This window comes from Tupaia chinensis, unplaced genomic scaffold, assembly GCF_000334495.1.
Source record: "Tupaia chinensis unplaced genomic scaffold, TupChi_1.0 Scaffold139935_1, whole genome shotgun sequence".
NCBI lineage: Eukaryota > Metazoa > Chordata > Mammalia > Scandentia > Tupaiidae > Tupaia > Tupaia belangeri.
This window is the reverse complement of record NW_006199814.1, coordinates 1,147,259-1,167,637: the sequence shown is the minus strand read 5'-3', so window position 1 is coordinate 1,167,637 and position 20,379 is coordinate 1,147,259. Positions and strand designations below refer to the sequence as shown.

The following is a 20,379-nucleotide window of genomic DNA, read 5'->3' as shown; positions in this document are numbered from 1 at the left end:
ATTTTGAAAAAAGATTTGTGTTTTTTTAGTGGCTAGCAAAGAGCTTTTTTTTTTTTTTTTAATTGAGGGCTGTTACCAAAAAGAGGTATGTGAATAGGCAATTTTTTCTTTTGAAGTGACTTTATTATTTTTGTAAAGATGATTCATCATTCTAAAATTTTCAAACACGAGAAAAATCTAAAAATCACGTGAAATTCTACCTTCTCGTTTCCTGCTATTTGAACTACTTCCAGGAGCTCTCAATTGACACACATATAAACTGTAATAGTACATAAATATGATAACATTATTCTTGCTGATCTTTCCTCTTTTTGTGTTTTATATTATGAATGTATTTTCGCATTAATAAGTAAATACCTAGTTTATTTTTAATGGCTACCCCCCGTTTTACACTGTAGAAGAACTGCAGTCTATTTATATTTAACCAATTTCTTAATGGGAGATAATTATTTGTGTTATTTTTAATGTAATGAAAAAATTATGATACATCGTTTCATGTACTTTATATTAGCAACTATGTAAAATAGTAAGTGCTTAGGAAAAATAATGAAAGAAAATACAGCAATATTAGAACAGAATTATTTTGGGTGAAATGATGTATTTTTTTTACTTTATGTTTTACAAAATGCTTAGATTTTAATAAAACCAATTTTCAATAAAATGAACTTTTAATTTCAACTTTCTTTTTTTATTTTTTTTATTTATTTCATTTTCTTTTATACATCCAAGCACATTGTTTAGCTTATAGTGAATACTTCAGTATGCGAACATTTCTCCCTAGTCCAGTTGATAAAACTAAAATATCTTCAACAGATAAAACCACATTTCTTTGTGCCATTAATGCTTTGCCTTTATATTTTTCTTCTAAATGTCCTTCCTCAGGCCCTACTCTTGCACACACACTATATGTGGTATTTATACTCATTTACTGTGTTTGTATATCCTTCAGTCGATCAGTTTCAGTCATAGAGTGATGACACTCAGTATATATTAAGTGGGGACATAAAATGTCTCTCCTTCATAGCCTGGCTTGCTTCACTCAGCAGTAAATCTTCCATATTCTTCCACTTTCTGTCACAATCCAGGGTTTTGCTTTTTTATGGCTGGATAGTATTCTATAGAGTATATGTGGCACAGTTTTTCAATCCATTCATCTGTTTGGGGGCATTTGGGTTGGTTCCATGTCTTAGCAATTGTGAATAATGCCACAATAAACATCGATGTGCAAGCACTTTTCCAATTAAGAATTCTTCTGTCCTCTGGGTAGATACCAAGGAGTGGGATTGATGGATCATATGGTAGTTCTATTTGTAGATTTTTGAGGAATCTCCAAATTACTCTCCACAGTGACTGGACTAATTTACGCTCCCACCAGCAGTGTAAGAGCGTCCCCTTTTTACCACACCCCCACCAACACTTAACCATTTTTTGTTTTTTTAATCTTAGACATTCTGACTGGGGTTAGGTTTCAGGAAAAAGTTATTTTGGAGGTCATGTCTTAATGATGAACAGCCAAATGTTTATACGAGAATTAGAAGTGAGAGAATAAACCTAAGTGAGAGCATTATGTGAAATAAAGCAGAATTCTTTATCTGTTGGTTGAACATTAGGTAAGGACAGAAATATCCCTATATCACTAGACTGCTCACAAACTATTTCTTGTTAAATTGCTTTTTATTTAGGCCAAATTCATGGGGAAAAGATTATATCAAACAGAGATAAAATCTTTTCTGCAGATCTTAGATCACTGTCTAGTGTAGGTTATTTCCACTTTAGTTCTTTGGAAAAACATTACATTTTATCTGCAGTGACTACTAAGGGTATGAAATGGTGTTTATTTGTATTTAGTTCCCTTTTTCCTAACAGAAATCTTTTTTTTTTTTTTTTAATAACTGTGGTGTCTTTGTGGTTATTTTTGGTCGGTAATATTTTATCTTGTATTTGGGGTTCAGAATATACAGCGCCCAAACAATCTGCGTTCACTACCTTCTTCAAATGTAGAACAATAATAATATTTGTTTTACAGATGTTCGGTTACTGCTTAATAATGATAATCTTCTCAGGGAAGGAGCAGCCCAGTAAGTATTTATATTAAAGTAACAACTAAAATGATGTAGGAAGTAAAAACTGTTTTAAAAATGATTTTTAAGCGCTAATCCCTGGCTTGAATATTTGCACATCAAGGTCAAATATATATATATAATTATATATACACATTCGACTGGAAGAGATATGTTGATCACAAAGGAACTTAAAGGGACCTCTCTAACTTGAACTTCTCTATTTGTTGTGTGTTTTGTGGTGGCTTATATACTCAGTTAATTCTACATTTTGACATTTGGAAAGTTGGATAAAATTATTTCTGAAATTGTGATTGCCTTTATTTTTATGTAGATTTTACTTTTTATTATATGTTTGACTTTGTGATCTTTGAGTGTTGTTTATTTTGCTCATCCATAAATACCTAACATAATACCTACTATATAAATGTTTACTGAATTTTTGAGTGAGTCAGAGAAGTAGTCAGTTCCAAATAATACATCATCTTTGGGCCAGTGACCATATAGCAATAACTTCTTACAACTGTCCTAGGATTTTATAGCAGTAACTGATTTTCTTCCATTTCCCCCTCCCAAAATAAGGTCTGGGAACTTTTTTTTTTTTTTTTGCCGTAGGGTGTGTGCACTTACTGAAGAGATACAGAGAAGGGGAGAGTGAGATATCAAGCCCTAGGCGGATGGCCACACCACAATCATTTTTCCTCCAATCCCCTCTCAGGATTTTGGGCATGCTCTCACATACTTCTCACATGTAGTTTTCAAGCCGCGAGGTCCAGTACTCAAACCGTTGTTGGCCATGTGGGAGTCTAGCACCTTAACCACCATACTACATGCTGGCCCCCAAAACTTGTCTTTTAGGGCAAACCAGTTTTATTACTCATCTAAAAACAATGCACTTGTAATACTTTTAGTGTCTTTCAAAAACATTCATTGTCCATTCAGTCAGGTACTTTTCATACTGTCATACCATCCAGTGTGTGAAATTGTGATGGAGGAAAGTTTTCTCTAGTTCCATTTTTGTAACATTTGAAGGCTTTATTTTAAAAATCTGATCTTTTTTGTTAACCCTAACGAAGGTGACGTTCAATAGACTTCTGGGCATATTTTGCATCTATTAAAATTCTTGTTTATTTTTTATTGTTTTTATTTTAGAAAAATAAAATTTATCATTTTAATCAGGAAGTATTAATTCAATGGCTTTAAGTACATAGTTGTGTAACTGTAGCCACCATCTACTTTCACAACTTTTTTCATCTTCCCAAATACTTGTAATAATTCCCCTTTTACCCTCATCCCCTAGCAACCATCATCCATTCTACTTTCTATGAATTTGACTACTTTATATACTTCATGTAAGTGAAATCATATTAGCATTAGTCTTTTTGTGACTAGCTTGTTTTTCTTACTGTAATAACTTCAAGGTTGATCTACATTGTAGCATGTACCAGAATTTTCTCTTTTTTTTAATAGAAAGGCTGAATAATATTCCAATGTATATGTATACCACATTTTCTTTACCTATTCAACTGTCAGTGGACACTTGGGTTGCTTCCCCCGGTTAATTAAAAGTGCTTTATAGAAATTAGTTTAGTTTATACCTTGATTTTTCTACCAGTATCTGAGTGAATGTCTACTTACACCTCAGTTCTTTAAGTCTTACTGAAATTTTTTTGTATATTCAATATCAATTTTCTCTATAATAGGACAGAGCATGGTCACAAAAGTTTTGTAGTTACAAAGAAAACATACAGTATTTATTAACTTTTAACAGCAGTACTTTCAAAATAAACTTTTCCTCTTAGTTCCCTGTTAAATAAGTTGTGGAGTTGTTTCATTTAGGTGTAAAAAGTAGTGGGTATTTTTTAAGTAAAGAAAATGAAAAGCTTGAATTAATTAAAGAATGGTTTTTTATAATAAAATAAATGAAAATCAGATAAATATAAGAGGTACAAAGTGCTCATACATTTGGCAGAAGATAAATAAAAATTTGTAATTGTATATATCCAAAGTATTTATTCGATAATGATTATTATACTTAATTTAAATAAATTGAATTTTTTTTCCTAAAAGAAGTTTGAAATTAGCTGTATTTCTCCTACATTGTAAACTGCATATTTGGGGCAGCTGTGCTATATACTTTATGATATAGGTACATTGAAATAGGAAATATACAATATCTGCTCTTTTAAGGATATGAGTTTTCAAGGAAATCAGTAACAGTGGTAAAATAAAATACAATGTTTTTATTATGCCCCAAAGGAAAAAAAATCAAAACCTTCATTAAAAACTTGAGATTTCCTTGCACATGGTTATGCCACCTTGCTTTGCCACCTTGATGAAATACTGGTAATTTTATTGATGTCAGTAATCTTCACACACAGTTTCTTAAAAGTTCATTTGAGTTCATTTTGTAGGCATCCGAGGGTGTCTGTGAAGTGCAGAGATAGACTGTCCATCAGTGATTGGCTTTTGAATGACATTCTTCACAGTATCCTCTCTGTGAAATAATTTCTGAACAAAACTGTGTTATTCTGCTGTTTGCCCTGCTTGGTTCCATTTTAGTATTTTTTAAATATCCAGATTTGGATTTTTTCTAATAAAATGATTTGTCACTTATCATGTAGGCTAAAACTAGATAGCATAAATTTAGAAGGCATCATTAAAACTTTTAGAATGTGTCTAGTGGCAGTTTCACGAGAATAAGCATATGGCCACATGTTGTTTCTTCTTCAGTGGTGTTCCTTTATACTATGATGATGAGACACATAAACCTGTTTGAAATTTTTCCAGTGGGTTTTCAGACATGTTTAATATCAGACCAAGTGAGATAAAATGTAATAATAGAGACATATCATACCAAAGAGTTTGGGAGCCCAAAAGAAGGTTTTGTTAGTTATTTATTTACTTATTTATTCATTTTCAATTTGCTAGAGAGAATGTGTGCTCACCAGAGAAAGACAGAGAGAGTGGAGGGTGAAAAAGCACCCCCTATGAGGAATGGTCACATTGCAGTCCCATCTCCATTCTCCTTTTGGGATTTTGGGCATGCATGCACACCACCCAGGGTGTTTTTCAAGCAGCCAGGTCCAGGACTTGAACCACTCACCCATAGTGTGTTAGGATGTGATTTTGGTGACTGATTATAGTAATGGTGTAGAAATCTGAATACAGGAACAAGAGATCCGGAAGTGGATGCTTGGGCCATGGAACTAAACAAGGGTGGGGAGATCATTGCTTTTCTTGTGTCAGTAGGGTGCTTAGCACATGATAGGCAAGAGCTCAGTAAATATTTGTGTGCATGGAGAGGTGGATGAGTAAATGAAGAGTGGGTGCATGGAGTGAGTTTTCTGAAGTGAAAGGATTATCCAGACCACTGTTTTATGGGTAAGATTAGCTGTACTAGCTAATGATAGGGTTAGAACAAAACGCAGATAGTCTGACTCCTATATCAGTATTGTGAAATTGTCACCATTTAACTCACTTTAAGCATTTAAGGTAACATTTTACCTATTTTATAGTCATTATCTCCTTTTCAATTTTTCTGTTCTTCTTCTACCTCCCACCTCCAAGTGGGGTTGGAAGGATGGATGGGGTTTGGTATCATGGGCAGTAAAAGGCTTTTGATCAAACTTGGGACTAAATTACTTGTTAAATAGTATTAAAATTAAATGTATTATTTAAGAATGACTTTACAGGACCAGCAGTTGGCGTAATGGCTGTGTCGCTGAACTCCCATGTAGTCAGCCGTGGTTCAAGTCCCGGACCCAGTGGCTTAAACTCATGCCAGGCACATGTGTGTGCGTGCCCAAGATCCCAAGAGAAGAATGGAAGAGAAGGGATTGCAGTGTGGCCATCCTCCTGGTGTGGGGCGGGGTGGTGCCTCACTTTCTGTTTCCCTGTCTCTGTCTGTTTTCCTGGCAGAGCGCATGCACCCTATAACAAAAGCCTCTCCAAAAAAAAGAATGACTTTACTAGAAAATAAATTCTAAGTGATTTATTTTAAAAACCTACTTTTGAGATAAATTACTTAAAAGTTGGTAATTGGCTATGTTGAGGCTATTCTTAGGAAAATTACCTTTTTAATGAATTAAGAAAATCAGTAATAAATAGCTTCTTTTTCTTCCCTCCCCTTCATGCACATCTGAGTTCACCTCCATGTTTTTGAACATGCACTGTCAGGAATTTGACAGCTAGTAATTTAAATCTCCATTGCTGTTTTTACATGTATAATTCTAACTCACCAGTAATACTTTACTCAACCAAACATTTCTTTCTAGAGGAGATGTAGAAGCTAATACCTGAAAATTCAGGGAATATCCTGGATAGTCATAGTAATCTGAAAAGTTTCCAGGTATCAGTAGTTTCTGTTTAGAGAGAGAGAGAGTCCTAAACCTTAAAATTCTCAATATTTTTTCTATTACATGGCAGTACTTTCCTAGATTATCGAGTTAATAAAAAACAATATGCTCTTGATATAATTTGTAGATAATTTTTGTACTGTAAAAGTTTATTTTTCACATATTTATGTAATTACCTGGCAATGTGTTATTATTTATTCATGTAAGAGTAGAGAGAGGCGTTTTTCTTGAATCCATCTTGTCACCATTTCCTTGCTTAATTAGACAGCAGTTTTAATGTGAATGCCTAATTTTCAGGCTCTAGTTGCTACACTGCCCAATTTGTCATGAACACTGCTGCCGAATTAATCTTTAGAAGTGCTTCTTTGCTCTCTGTTCTAAAAGTTTCTGTGACTCTCTTTTGCCTCCCAAATAAAGTAAGTATTCCTTCATTCAAGGCTTTTCAGTTCAGCTCATTAAATATAACTGAAACAACTGCTATGTGCCTGGCAGTGAGTTTGGTGCTGTATGTGGACCTAATTTGTCTTTTCTTGCATTTTGCTTATAGTGAGTGGTCCCTCTGATTGAAATACTCTTTTCTTCCTTTCCCTCCAATTTCTTCAAGAGCTTACCCAACTTTTCAAGACTCTTTCTCAGTATTCCATTCATGATTAAATTCCCCCTGTTATATCATTTTACTTTTGCCTCAGCAGAATGTAATTTTTAAAACATATGTTCTCTTTGGTGGTTTATTTGTAATTTTTTAAAGATACTTTTACTTCATGTTATGATTATGTTTATCCATTATTTCTCCTATTCACTGTGAACCCTTTGATCATAGGATTTGTCTGATTATTCTTTGTATCTCCCATGGCATTAGTTTATTTCCTAGTATACTAAATTTATATTTGAATAATTGGATATGTATTTTATAAATAGCTAACTTACTTTTAGCATCTTAAATGAAAAGGCCAATTGTGTTTACCGATTTGTCTTGTCATATGCAATGTAGGAGAATACTTTTTATTGGCAGGTCTATAGTGTTCTAATGTCACTTTTTAAAAGCAGTAAATACTCAATTTTAAATAATTGGCCTTTTTCTTTTTTAGTGCTTTTGCACAGTATAACCTGGACCAGTTCACGCCAGTAAAAATTGAAGGTTATGAAGATCAGGTATGTTTCCTATAAAAACAGGATTTGGCTGTTCTTTGTTTTGTTTATAACAGCTTATGTTTCCTGCAAAATTGTGATACACTTAAATATCAGAATGTATTGATTTTAATCATAGCCACTTATGGGCAACTAATTGAAATTTAATTTCTTTTGTTGAGATCTAAAATTTTTTTGAGCAGAAACTCCCTTTTAGAAATACTCAGATGAGGGGGACCAGCAGTTAGCGTAATGGCTATGTCGCTGGACTCCCACGTAGTCGACCGCAGTTCGAGTCCCGGACCCCGTGGCTTAAACTCACGCCGGGCGCGTGTGCGTGCGTGCCCAAGATCCCGAGAGGAGAATGGAGGAGAAGAGATTGCGGCGTGGCCATCCCCCCTGGGGGGTGATTTCCTGCTTTCTATCTCTCTGTCTCTCTCTATCTGTCTGGCGAGCGCACGCGCCCTATAGCAAAAACCTCTCCAAAAAAAAAAAAAAAATACTCAGATGAGGGACCAGCGGGTGGCGTGGTGTTTAAGGTGCTGGATGCTCCCACATGACTGACCACAGTTCGAATCCTGGACCTAGTGGCTTGCTTTCTCACCTTCTCTCTCTCTCTCTCTGTGTCTCTCTGGTCAAAATAAAAATGAATGAATGAATAAATAAAGTTAAATAAATAATTTAAAAATAATAAAATTTTAAAAAAAATACTCAGATGAAATTGGCTCAAGATTTTAGAAAATAATTGCTTTATATCTACTTTCTTATTTTTTTATAGGGAAAAATTTCAATCCTATATTAATTCAACATCTAGAATATATATTTTAGTAAGTTTATATCATAATTTGATTGCTCTGGAATTCTATAGTTCTTCATGTGAGTAATTTAGCATTTAGTAATTACTAAACTTTTCTTTACAAAATGCTAGTTAAAATTACTAAACTAAGAAAACCAATGAAAGATCACAATTTATTTTTTTAATTTAGAGTTACTGGTGATTGAACATTAATTTTAATTCTGTCATGCTTACAAAAGGATAAATTCATAAAACAATATGAAGAATAAAATAGGTAGAACATAAGAGGAAGCGGTTTAAAAAAGGACATAAGAGAATGTCCTTGATGGCTAATTATGTCAAAATTTAAATTTGGCATTATTCATTATGTAATACATAGTCTCATGGTTAATCTCCTGAATTTATTTTATTTCTTTCTTGGGATATTTTTATTGTTTGCTCTTTTCTGTTTCATATTTTATTGTTCTCATGTTAACTATTATAAACTGTGCTATATCCCTTCGTACTTCTAGTCACACTGACAATTATTTTGTTGAGATGAATTATTTTTATAAATTACTGGGTCTTTCAAAAATGTATAGCTTCCATGGTGATTTTACAAATCTAGCTTAATTTTAATACTTAAACCTAAAAAGAGACAACAGAAAAGTAACTTTATACTAATTTCATGTATAACTATAGATTTTATTTTATTTTTGTTTATGTATTTATGGAGAGATTTTTGCTATGGGGCATGTGCACTTGCTGGAGAGACAAAGTGAGAAATCATACCCTAGGCGAATGGCCACGCCACAATCCCTTCTCCATTTTCTTCTCAGGATTTTAGGCACACATGCGTGTATGCACATGCATGCCTGACATGAGTTTTAATCTGCCAAGTCCAGGACTTGAACTGCTGATCGCTACGTGGGAGTCCAGCATCTTAAACACCATGCCACCTGCTGGCCCTTGACACTGCAGATTTTAAAACTTTAACTAAGATATTTGCAAATAGAGTTCAAAAATACATCCCCCCAAAAAGTTGTTTCTTATAGGCATGCAACAGTAGTATCATGTAAGGCAATATGTTAGTCCTAACCAACAAATCAAAAACTTTATGATATGTATGTAGATAATGAAAGGAATTTAGAAAATCCAGCAGCTATTTCCCGTTCCTCCAAGGATAGAATAAAACCTCTTAAATACAGTAGTCTATTTTAAAAATATTAATAATAATTATAAACTATAAGGACTAAGTCAATTTTAGTTAAAGTTAAAAATCAGTTAGGTGTGTATACTCATCACAGTTATTACTTATCACAAATGGAGGTGTAGGAAGTTAAGAGAATGAAAACTTGTTAAACTTAGAGAAGAAAACTTTTTAGTAATGTGTTCTGTGTATTTAAGAATGCCAAGACAATCTAGTAATATAAACCACCCCCCAACCATAGAAAGATAACTAGATTTAATCAAATAATTTAATGAGATGGCTGAATTTAAAGTAAGTGTATAAAACTCATTAGCTGTCCTCTGATGCGGAAAGTACCTAAAATGAGAAATGACTGAGGTAAGCTGGGGCAAGGAATTCCATTTAAAATATAGTAATAACTACATCAATTTAGGAATAAGCTTAAAAAGAAAGTCATAGAATTGGGGCTGGCATATGACCTGGGGATTGAACGAGCCAGATCCCATATGGCCAACCTCATCATTCTAATCCTGTCCCTGGTGGCTTGAGAAACATGCCAAGTATATATGCCTGCATGTCCAGACACCCAGCAGGATGAAGAGATGGAGAAAGGATTGCAGTGTGACCACACTCCATTTGAAGTGCTGTCTTCCTCTTCTCTCTCTGTCCATCTGTCTCTGGTGACACACACACCCTGCAGCAGATTTTTGTTTTTTGAAAAAGAAAGACATAGAGGATTATGAAGAAAATAGCAGTGGCCTTTTTGAAACACATAAAATAGAATCTGAATAATGGAAAGGCATGTTACGTTACTTTCTTAAAAAGTTAAATCATTTAAAAATTAATATATGAATATGATGCTATTTGAATTAGACTCTTTTTTTTTTTTTTGAGAGATTTTCACTATAGGGCACGTGTGCTAGCCAGACAGAGAGAGACAGAGAGATAGAAAGCGAGAAATCACCCCCCAGGGGGGATGGTCAGGCCGCAATCCCTTCTCCTCCATTCTCCTCTTGGGATCTTGGGCACGCACGCACATGCACCCGGCGTGAGTTTTAAGCCACCACATCCGGGACGCAAACCGCGGTCAACTACATGGGAGTCCAGCGACATAGCCATTACTCTAACTGCTGGTTCCCTTTTTTTGTTTGTTTGTTTGTTTTGTTTGTTTTGTTTTGTTTTCTAATTTATTTTTTTATTTCAGTGATATTTTCATTAAGTTTATATGAAAAACACATACATGAAATAACCAAGAAAAATGTAGAAAAAGAACAGTGTGAGAGAATTGCCTTATATGTGGCAGAAGGTGTTGTACCACCTATGTAAAGTCACATTAGTGAAGTGAATGGAATAGATGAAATAAATAAGTAGAATAGAATTTAGTTCCAGAGTATTTCAAAATTTATGTGCAGATAATGGCTAAACGGTTTCCATCAAGTAGTAACCTAACTTAGGCCTCTGTTTCATACTAATATAAAGAAAGAAATTTCAGATAAAAATTTGTGAAATGGCTAAAATTTTAGGAGAAAATCTAAGACTGTATGTACAATATAGACATAAGAGTTTTATTAAATAAGACGGGAAACCCAGAAACCATTTTTTAAAAAGTGGGAATTTTACTTCATACTATGTTTTTAACTGTAGAATGAAACAGAGACCTTAACTCATAAATTTGAAGGAAAAAAAGCCAACCCAGGGACCAGCAGATGACGTGGTGATTAAGGCACTGGATTCTCACATGGCCAATTGCAGTTCAGGTCCTGAACCCAGCGGCTTGAAAATCAACGCTGGGCAAACGTGTATTCTTGCTCCAAATTCTGAGACGAGAAAGGAGAAGGGATGGCAGCATGGCCAACCCTCCTTTCCCCAGGGGGTGATTTCTCACTTTCTTTCTCTCTGTCTCTCTAAATGTCTTTCTCCAGCAAGCATATGTGCCCTGCAGCAAAAACATAAAAAATAAAATTGAAGAAAGCCAACCCAGATTAAAAAAATAGTAAGGATATTTGGGTCACAAGAGCAGATGACCTACAAACATGAGATGTTTAGATCTATCAGTAGTCAGAGAAATGTGATTAAAATAATTATCTACCCTACAGACTGAAAGTGAGCTATAATGCATATTGATGATGGTGGTATGGAGGGAGACATATTCTGATAGTCTTTGTAGAAATGTAGATTTGTCACAGCCATTTTTGAAAAGTGATCTATTGGGATGGAAAAGGCATGACATATTTTTCTATGTCTTTATATTCAAAAATGTGTCATGACTTTTCTGATGACCCATTATTATTTATTACAAATTTAAAATGTATAAACCTTTTGCCTGCTATTCCCACCACCACTGCTGGGAATATATCCAATAGAAATAAAAAACATTCACTGGTAATAAAAACATCAGTATAAGCAAATATATGTACAACAATACATTCTAATGTGCCCTTCTCCCGTCCAAAACAAGAGAATAAACTGATATAAGTTACATCATGGGATGCTATGCAACTATTAAAAAGAATGGTAAGAAGTATATAGTTGACTTTGAGTAATTTAAGAAGTTTCTATTGAAAAACGCCAGGTGCAGAAAAAGTGTTTGTGTGAATTTCATTCCATTCTTATAAAATAATGACCAAGAAAACCCTATGTATATATGTATGTAGAAATGTGTGTATATTTATGTAGGATTTTATGACTGTGAAAAAAATAGAAGGGGATACATTCTTTGTTTAGCATGACTTACAACAAAGGGATAGGGAACTCCTGATATAGGTAAGGAGTCAGAAGTTTGGAAAGTTGCAAGAGAAGGAAGATGAGGAGGAAAAATTTTAAAATAAAGCACAAAATAGCAAAATTTATGGTATAATTTAAATGTATATAAATGAGTTAGTTATGTTTATAAAACTTGAAGTTAGTTAGAAACAGCTGTCAATTCTAAGTGTATAAAGAAGAAGAAGCAAGCTAATACTTGCCGACGGGTGCTGACCACCCTCCATGAAGGGGGAATGCATGCATTTATCAGATTAAAACCAACCCAGTCAGCTTCCTCCTGGCCCCAGCCAGTGGGCGGGTGCCAGCAGCTTTAGCGACTCTAGATAACCTTGGACCAATCACACACCCCCTGTTATTCATTCTTGCTAAGACATGGAACCAACCCAAATGTTCACGAACAGAAATGGATTGGAAAAATATGGCACATATACTCTATGGAATACTACTCACCTATAAAAAACAAGACCCTGGCATTTGATAGAAAATGGACAAATATGGAAGATTTACTGCTGAGTGAGGCAAGTCGGGCTGTGAGGGAGAGATATTGTAAGTCTCCACTTAACATATACCAACTCTCTGCACTCTATGGTGGAAACTGAAAGATTAGAGGACATAGAAGCATTGAAAATGATTATGGACACTGGAGACAATGTGGGAAGAGGGTGAGAGAAGGAGGAGAGTTGAAAGAAATTAAGGAGAAAAATAGGTAAAACATTTATGAGATACAGAAATGGATTATTACCTGTTGATGATAACATGTTTTGTATCCTCAACTGGACTGGTGTGAAGTGTATTCATGTTGGGTAAGCTATAGTGATTAAATGTATAAAATTAAAAATAATTTTGAAAGTTTAGAAAAAGCATAGTTAAAGGTAAGTTGACTTTCCTTTAATAAATGAGGAATGTGCATTTCTGTAATGGAAATTACATGTTCTGATTTAGGGAACTTTAGATGGTATTTTTTAAATTTTGTCACAAGATGTTTGTTGAGAATGCTGGAACAAAACTCTTTTTCAAGCATATTATTATCAGTGGTAAAAGCTGGAAGATTTCTTGCTTACCCTTTCACACAAATTTAAAGTGTTTCTTTTAGTTAGTTGAATAGTTATAGCAGTTTTATTTGCAAAAACCAAAACATAGACATCACACAATATCCTTTAGTAGATAAATAAACTATGGTAAATTCATACAATGGAATACTACTCAGCAATAAAAAGGAAGCAGATATTGATACATGTCACAATTTAAATGAATCTGAAAGACATTATGCTGAATGAAACAAGTCAGTCTTTTTTTTTTTTTTTGGAGAGGTTTTTACTATAGGGCGTGTGCGCTCGCCAGAAAGACAGAGACAAATAGAAAGCGAGAAATTACCCCCCAGAGGGTTGGCCAGGCCACAATCCCTTCTCCTCCATTCTCCTCTCGGGATCTTGGGCATGCACACACATGCGCCTGCCGTGAGTTTAAGCCATCGGGTCCAGGACTCGAACCACGGTCGGCTACATGGGAGTTCAGCGACATAACCATTAGGCTAACCGCTGGTCCTAAAATAAGTCGGTCTTAAAAGATTATGTTCTATTTGATTCCCTTTATTAATACATGGCTTTCTTGAAAAGTCAAAACTGCATAGTGATGAAGAACACAGTGGTTGTAAGTGCAAGGGAATGTTACTATATAGGAATAATATAGGGACTTTTTTAGGGAAATGGAACTATTTTGTATTTTAATTTTGGCATTGCTTAAAAGAATCTATATTTTTGTTAAAGTTCATAGAGCTATATACTTCAAAAGAGTTTATTTTGTATTAATTATTTTTTAAGTTAAAAACTTACATGAGGGCCAGATGGTACCACAGCCGTAAAATAAGACTCTGCAAGGCAGACCGCCATGAGAAGGTTAGTTACCAGTTTATATCCTGACCTCAGTGAGCACTCCAACATTGCCCATAATCCCAGCTGGCTGAAACTGTGGGCAGATCACAGTGCAGAAACCCTGAGGAGGTGCTGTATTTTCTCTATCTCTGTCTCACACACATATACAGAGTGAATGAATGAATGAGTTTAATTAAAAAAAAAAAAAAAGAAAGAGAAGAAATAGCAGCAGCAGGTACTACAGTTTAGATAAGATTATGGGCCCAAGGGGTAAGGTGAGACACACTGAGGAGGATCTCACTAGATGAAAATCATTTTTTAACCACCCTGATTTTTTTTGTTTGTTTTTGAGAAGTTACACTATAGGGGATGAGTGCTTGCAAGAGAGACAGAAAGCAAGAAATCACCCCCCGCAGCGGGGATGGCCACCCCGTAATCCCCTCTCCTCCATTCTCCTCTCGGAATCTTGGGCATGCACGCATGCACACTCGCCCAGTGTGAGTTTAAGGCACTGGATCTGGGACTCGAACCACGGTCGACTATATGGGAGTTCAGCAACATAGCCATTATGTCAACCACTGGTCCCATCCACCCTGTTTATTGAAGGCTATCGATCACTTCCTTGGTTTGAGAAACTGGAACCTGGGATTAGAAACAGGAAGCCATTAGAGTTCTCAAAAAAAAAAAAAAGGTTTTAGAAGGTATAATTTTTTCTACAGATTAGAAGTTATGTATTGAGAGAAAATCTGATTTGTGCTGAATAAGAGTAGCTCCAGTGATTGTATGTATTGTGCTCATTTGAAGTATTATATGTATTCATTATAATTAGAATAGGATTGTTTTATAATTTTAAGGAAAAGGCTTAGGTAAATATGTATTACATATATCAGCCCTTGAATACCTTTTTAAGTCCTTGTTTTCTAAATTTATTTCATCATGGAAGGTATTGATAACAGAACATGGCGACTTGGGAAATGGCAAGTTTTTGGATCCAAAAAACAGAATCTGTTTCAAATTTGATCACTTGAGAAAGGAAGCAACTGATCCAAGACCATATGAAGCAGAAAATGCAATTGAATCTTGGAGAACTTCGGTAGAAACTGCTCTGCGAGCTTATGTAAAAGAACATTACCCAAACGGGGTCTGCACGGTGAGTCATCAGTGAGCAGCTCTTTCCTTTGGTACTAAAATTTACAGTAACTTACAGAACTAACATTTTATAACTTGTCACTCTGATTTTTTTAAAGTATGTTTGTTTAAGAATGTTTCCTAATTTTTAACAAAATTTTCGGTAATAAATTTTCCGTAGTAAATATTGGGCCATCAGAAAAGTCATAACTTGCATTTTCGATGAAAAAGTACGTCATAACTTTTCCATGCACCCGTAGATATGTTATGATAACTTAAAATAGAGAAATAGTTGTACTTTTAATTAATTCCAAGTGGGAATTCTGATATATTGATGAAAGGAGCGTGATATGATGAGATTCTCTAATCTCATGTTCATGACTCTTCTCAATACATTTAGTTCAAATTTATTTTTATTAAGTTACAGAAATCTTAGAACAAATAAAATTATTTAAAAGTAAAATCATGTCTTTGTGTGTTTTATGGTCATATTTCTTGTGTTTTCAGTTTTTTGCTATAGGGCATTTGCACTGGGGGAGGAGGAAAGGCAGGGAAGAGAGAGAGAAATCACCCTCCTGAGGGGGATGGTCACATTACAGTCCCTTCTTCTCCATTCTTCCTTTAGATTTTGTGCATGTGTCCACATGCACTCAGCATGTTTTCCAAGCAGCGAGGTCCAGAACTTGAACCATGCACTCAGCCATGTGGTATCCTGTGCCTTAACCTCCATGCCACCTGCTGGCCTGTGTTATTTTGTTTTATTGTTGGGTCCCCCCCACCAAGACTCTCACTATGTTTATTTGAGCCCATAGGCATTTTAGCATGCCTAGTTGGTGTCCAGTGACTTTTTCCATAGGCAGTGACCTTTTGAAATACAATCAGGTCTTGAAAATCTCTTGTTTGAAAGTCTTCAGAGATTTTCCAAATTGCACTTAGAGTAGAATCCAGGCTTCTGAGCATGGTTTACAAGGCCCTCTGAACCTGACTAGCCTCTGTGTACTTCTCTAACCTAACAAGACCATACGTTGTAGCTTATAACTGCTGTCCCATATATATATATATATTTATTTATTTTTTAGTTTATGCATTCATGTTTTTTGTGAGAGACATAGGAGAGTGAGTCATCCTCAACAAGGTCCTCACACCGTGATCCACAGCTTGGATGAACAACATGTGAGCCATGACTGGCATACTTGGGGAAGAACTGGGACACAAACCTAGGACCCTGCCAATTGCATCCAGCTCCGCCACCACTGTGCCATCTTGTGGCCTTCGCAACACTTACTAATACTACCATTAGCACTCCATTTCTTTTTCACACTTTTCCTGATTAGGACAGAAATTCATGTGATCTGCTTAAGTATCTAGCTCTCCATCATTATTTGAGAAATACAGCAACATAAACTAAAATATCTTACATGTTTTTCATGTTTTTTCTTTTTCTTTTTCTTTTTTTCTTTTTTTTTTCTTTTTTTTTTTTGAGAGGTTTTTACTATAGCATACTTATGCTCACCAGAGAGAAGAGGCAGAGAGATAGAAAGCGAGAAATCACCCCCCAGGGGGGATGGCCATGCCACAATCCCTTCTCCTCCGTTCTCTTGGGATCTTGGGCATGCACGCACACACACACAGCATGAGTTTAAGCCACCAGGTCCAGGACTCAAACTGCAGTCAGCTACGTGAGAGTCCAGCGACATAACCATTATACCACCTGCTAGTCCCCTTACATGTTTTTTGAATTATAACTTGCTGATTAGGATTATTTTGGAAGGATAATTCAACAACAGGACAGAGTAGTTGAGATAGATAGTTCTCTGTTATTCTTGGAGGATTAAGGGTACTAGTCCATCATTACTGTTTAAGCAATAGGCAGGAGGAGAAATAACATTGCCATACATCACAGCCATTCAGTTAAATGACCTTTCTCAGTTAAAAGTAAATTAACTCTTTTACCCTAATCCCAAAACTTTTCAAAATAACTGGAGACTTGGCAACCCCTAATATTTTGAAGTGAACAAAAAGGATAATCACAAGTTAGGAATGAACCTTAAAAGAGGTTGATATCAATATGTTTAAAATAAATTATCTGCTTTCTTACATATCTGTGTGTTTAAAATATTAATATTTTTTGGAATGAAAGCATGATTGTATATCTAGGATGTTTATGAATATTTTGGAGTAAGATTCTATTTGCCCTATAAATTACACTTCAGTAATTATGAACTCTCGATTCTCTAAGAAAAATTGTATTGCTATCTACTATGTTGAAATGATGGCCTATGTTGCTTCGTATTCTTTGATATGTTCTTGCCAAAGTGTTGTACTATTTTTAATATTTTATAGATACTTAAAGTTAGCTATTCAGTGGCTCTAAATTCACTCTTGTGCTTGTTTTTTTGCCTATAAGGTGTACGGTAAAAAAATAGATGGACAGCAAACCATTATTGCATGCATAGAAAGCCATCAGTTCCAAGCAAAAAATTTTTGGTAAGTTAAAATTTTGCACGTTTGGGAATATTCTTCATAGTTCTTTCTTCCTTTTCATTTTTTTTTTCCAGTTTTGCTTTAGGGTGTGTGCACTTTCCAGAGAGAGATGGGCTGGGGCAGTGGTGAGAAATCACCTCACAGGGAAGATGGCCATGACACAATTGCTTCTCCTCCGTTTTCTTATCAGGATTTTGAGCATGCATGCACATGTGCCCAGGGTTTTTTGTATTTTGTTTGTTTGTTTTTTGGAGAGGTTTTTGCCATAGGGCGCATGCGCTCGCCAGACAGACAGACAGTCTGAGAGAGACAGGCAGAAAGCGAGAAATCACCCCCCAGGGGAGATGGCCATGCTGCAGTCCCTTCTCCTCCATTCTCCTCTCAGGATCTTGGGCACACACGCACACCCGCCCAGCGTGCGTTTTAAGCCACCAGGTCGGGGACTCGAACCACGGTCGACTACATGGGAGTCCCGCGACATAGCCATTACTCTAACTGCAGCCCCCCCCAGCGTTTTTTTTCAAGCCACCAGGTCTAGGACTCAGACTGTGTAGTCAGCCGTGTTGGATCCAGCCACCGTAACCACCATGCCTCCCGTTAGCACTATTAATTTTTTTTTAATTAATTTATTTTTTGCTATAGGGCACATGTGTTTACTGGAGAGACAGAAAGGAAGAGTGCACACCACAATCCTTCCTGCTCTCAGGATTTTTTGGACACATGCATCCAGCATGTTTTTCAAGCCACCAGGTCTGAGACTCTAACCATGAAGTTGGCTATGCAGGATTTAGCTGCCCTAACCACCATGCCACTGGCTGGCCCTGTATTCTTTGTAGTTTTTGTTTTAGTGATCAGAACATGACCTTGTTTGTGTAAGAGTGACTAAGAACAATATATGAAACTTTGGCCTTTGATATAAAAAATGTATCTGCTCCATAATCAGCCTAGCCATTAAAGGTAGCAGTACATCTGTTGACATTCACTGAAAGATTGTGGGAGAGCATGGTGTTTTTAGAGACTAGCAAGCAACATTCTCACAGATCATGTGTGCTTGTGAGCAAACCAGTTGGCAGGCCCATATGCTCATTCTGAGGAGTGTTTCTGAACAAAACTCATAATGGGGGAGGAGGATAAAGCACAGAATCATGTTTCTTCTGTGAGCTTTGGGGACTCTGAAATAGATGTTTTTATGGGGATTGTTTTGTGCTTGGTTGGCCAGTGTGAGAAAGCCACTGACGTGTTTTGTACAAGAAAAATTAAAATTATGGATTGTCATTTTATGTACAAGTCATTTCATTATTCCCTATAAAAAGTTTAGCCCAAAAAGCTCTGACTTGCCCTATTAATCTTGGACTTTTGACAAGTTGTTGGTCCTTTCTCTTCTTAGACAAGACTATTTCTGAGATAATGCCAGTTATAAAATTCTGAGATTCTCCAAGACTTTACAAGTTCAGAATTGAATGAACTCTTTACCCTTATCCCCCTTTTTTGTTAATACTCGCTGAGATCATCAGAGTAAGTACAGTAATAATATTTACCTTTTAAGTGTATTAGTCTTTGACTTTTTTAGCTGAGTTGATTGATAGTGCTATGGAGGATAAAATAACAAATATCAGTAACCTCTATGAGTCAGTTTAGTCCATGGCCCAAGGTTGCTTCACTGCTTACCCATCTCAGAAATAAATGCAAGGTTACAAGGTTAACCAAGACTATCTGAAGCATTGCAGATCTATCATCACCAAAGAAAAATCAATTCCATGTGTAAACATATGCCTTAATAACAAACTGAAAGTTTCCTAAAGATTATGGTGTTCAAAGTTAGTTTTCATGAATGTAATATAAATGTAGTTTCTCTACTTTAAGTCTAAAAACTTTATCCTATTGTTCTACCAGAATCCTAAAACTACAAGATCTTCATGAAATTATCATTATTTGTGCCATGAAATATATAATAAAATCACTCCTGTTGAAAATAAACTATTTAAGGAAAACTCTTGTTACCAAGTTTAAGATGTATTGGAGGGACCAGCAGTTAGCGTAATGGCTATGTCGCTGGATTCCCACGTAGTCCACCGCGGTTCGAGTCCCGGACCTGGTGGCTTAAACTCACGCTGGGCGTGTGCGTGCGTGCCCAAGATCCCAAGAGGAGAATGGAAGAGAAGGGATTGCAGCGTGGCCATCCCCCCTGGGGTGATTTCTCACTTTCTATCTCTTTGTCTGTCTGGCGAGTGCACGCGCCCTATAGCAAAAATCTCTCAAAAAAAAAAAAAAAGATGTATTGGAGATGGCATAATAAATTTACTAATTAGCTTTCAAAAATATAATTCCTTTGAGCTTTAGCATATATAAAATAAGAAAATGTCTGTCCTTGAGTTTTCTATTTCACTTTCCATAGCCAGGAATTTTTTAAACCACCACTATGAATGCTGTATTATTGAAGTTAAAAATGATTTGCACTTTCTAGAAAAGATCAATTTTATATGGTTTTCCAAAGTGCTGAATATCATGTCACTAATCTCAGTAAAATCTAAATATTCTGATACAAAGAAATATATACTTCAGTTCACTTAAAATAGAAGTAAAATCAGAAGAGACTAGTTGGGATGCTTCTTAGATTTCACTG

General features: G+C 35.6%; 1 protein-coding gene across 1 annotated transcript in view; it reads left to right on the top strand.

Annotated features, from left to right (window-relative positions):
* The window catches only part of CAPZA2 (capping actin protein of muscle Z-line subunit alpha 2), a gene marked incomplete at its 5' end in the record, with an annotated part of 37,504 nt that overhangs the window by 5,527 nt on the left and 11,598 nt on the right, over positions 1-20,379 (top strand). The window contains 4 exon segments of the mRNA XM_014593216.2: positions 2,027-2,078; positions 7,507-7,570; positions 15,088-15,294; positions 17,680-17,759. Coding sequence (XP_014448702.1) covers positions 2,027-2,078; positions 7,507-7,570; positions 15,088-15,294; positions 17,680-17,759 — 403 coding nt within the window.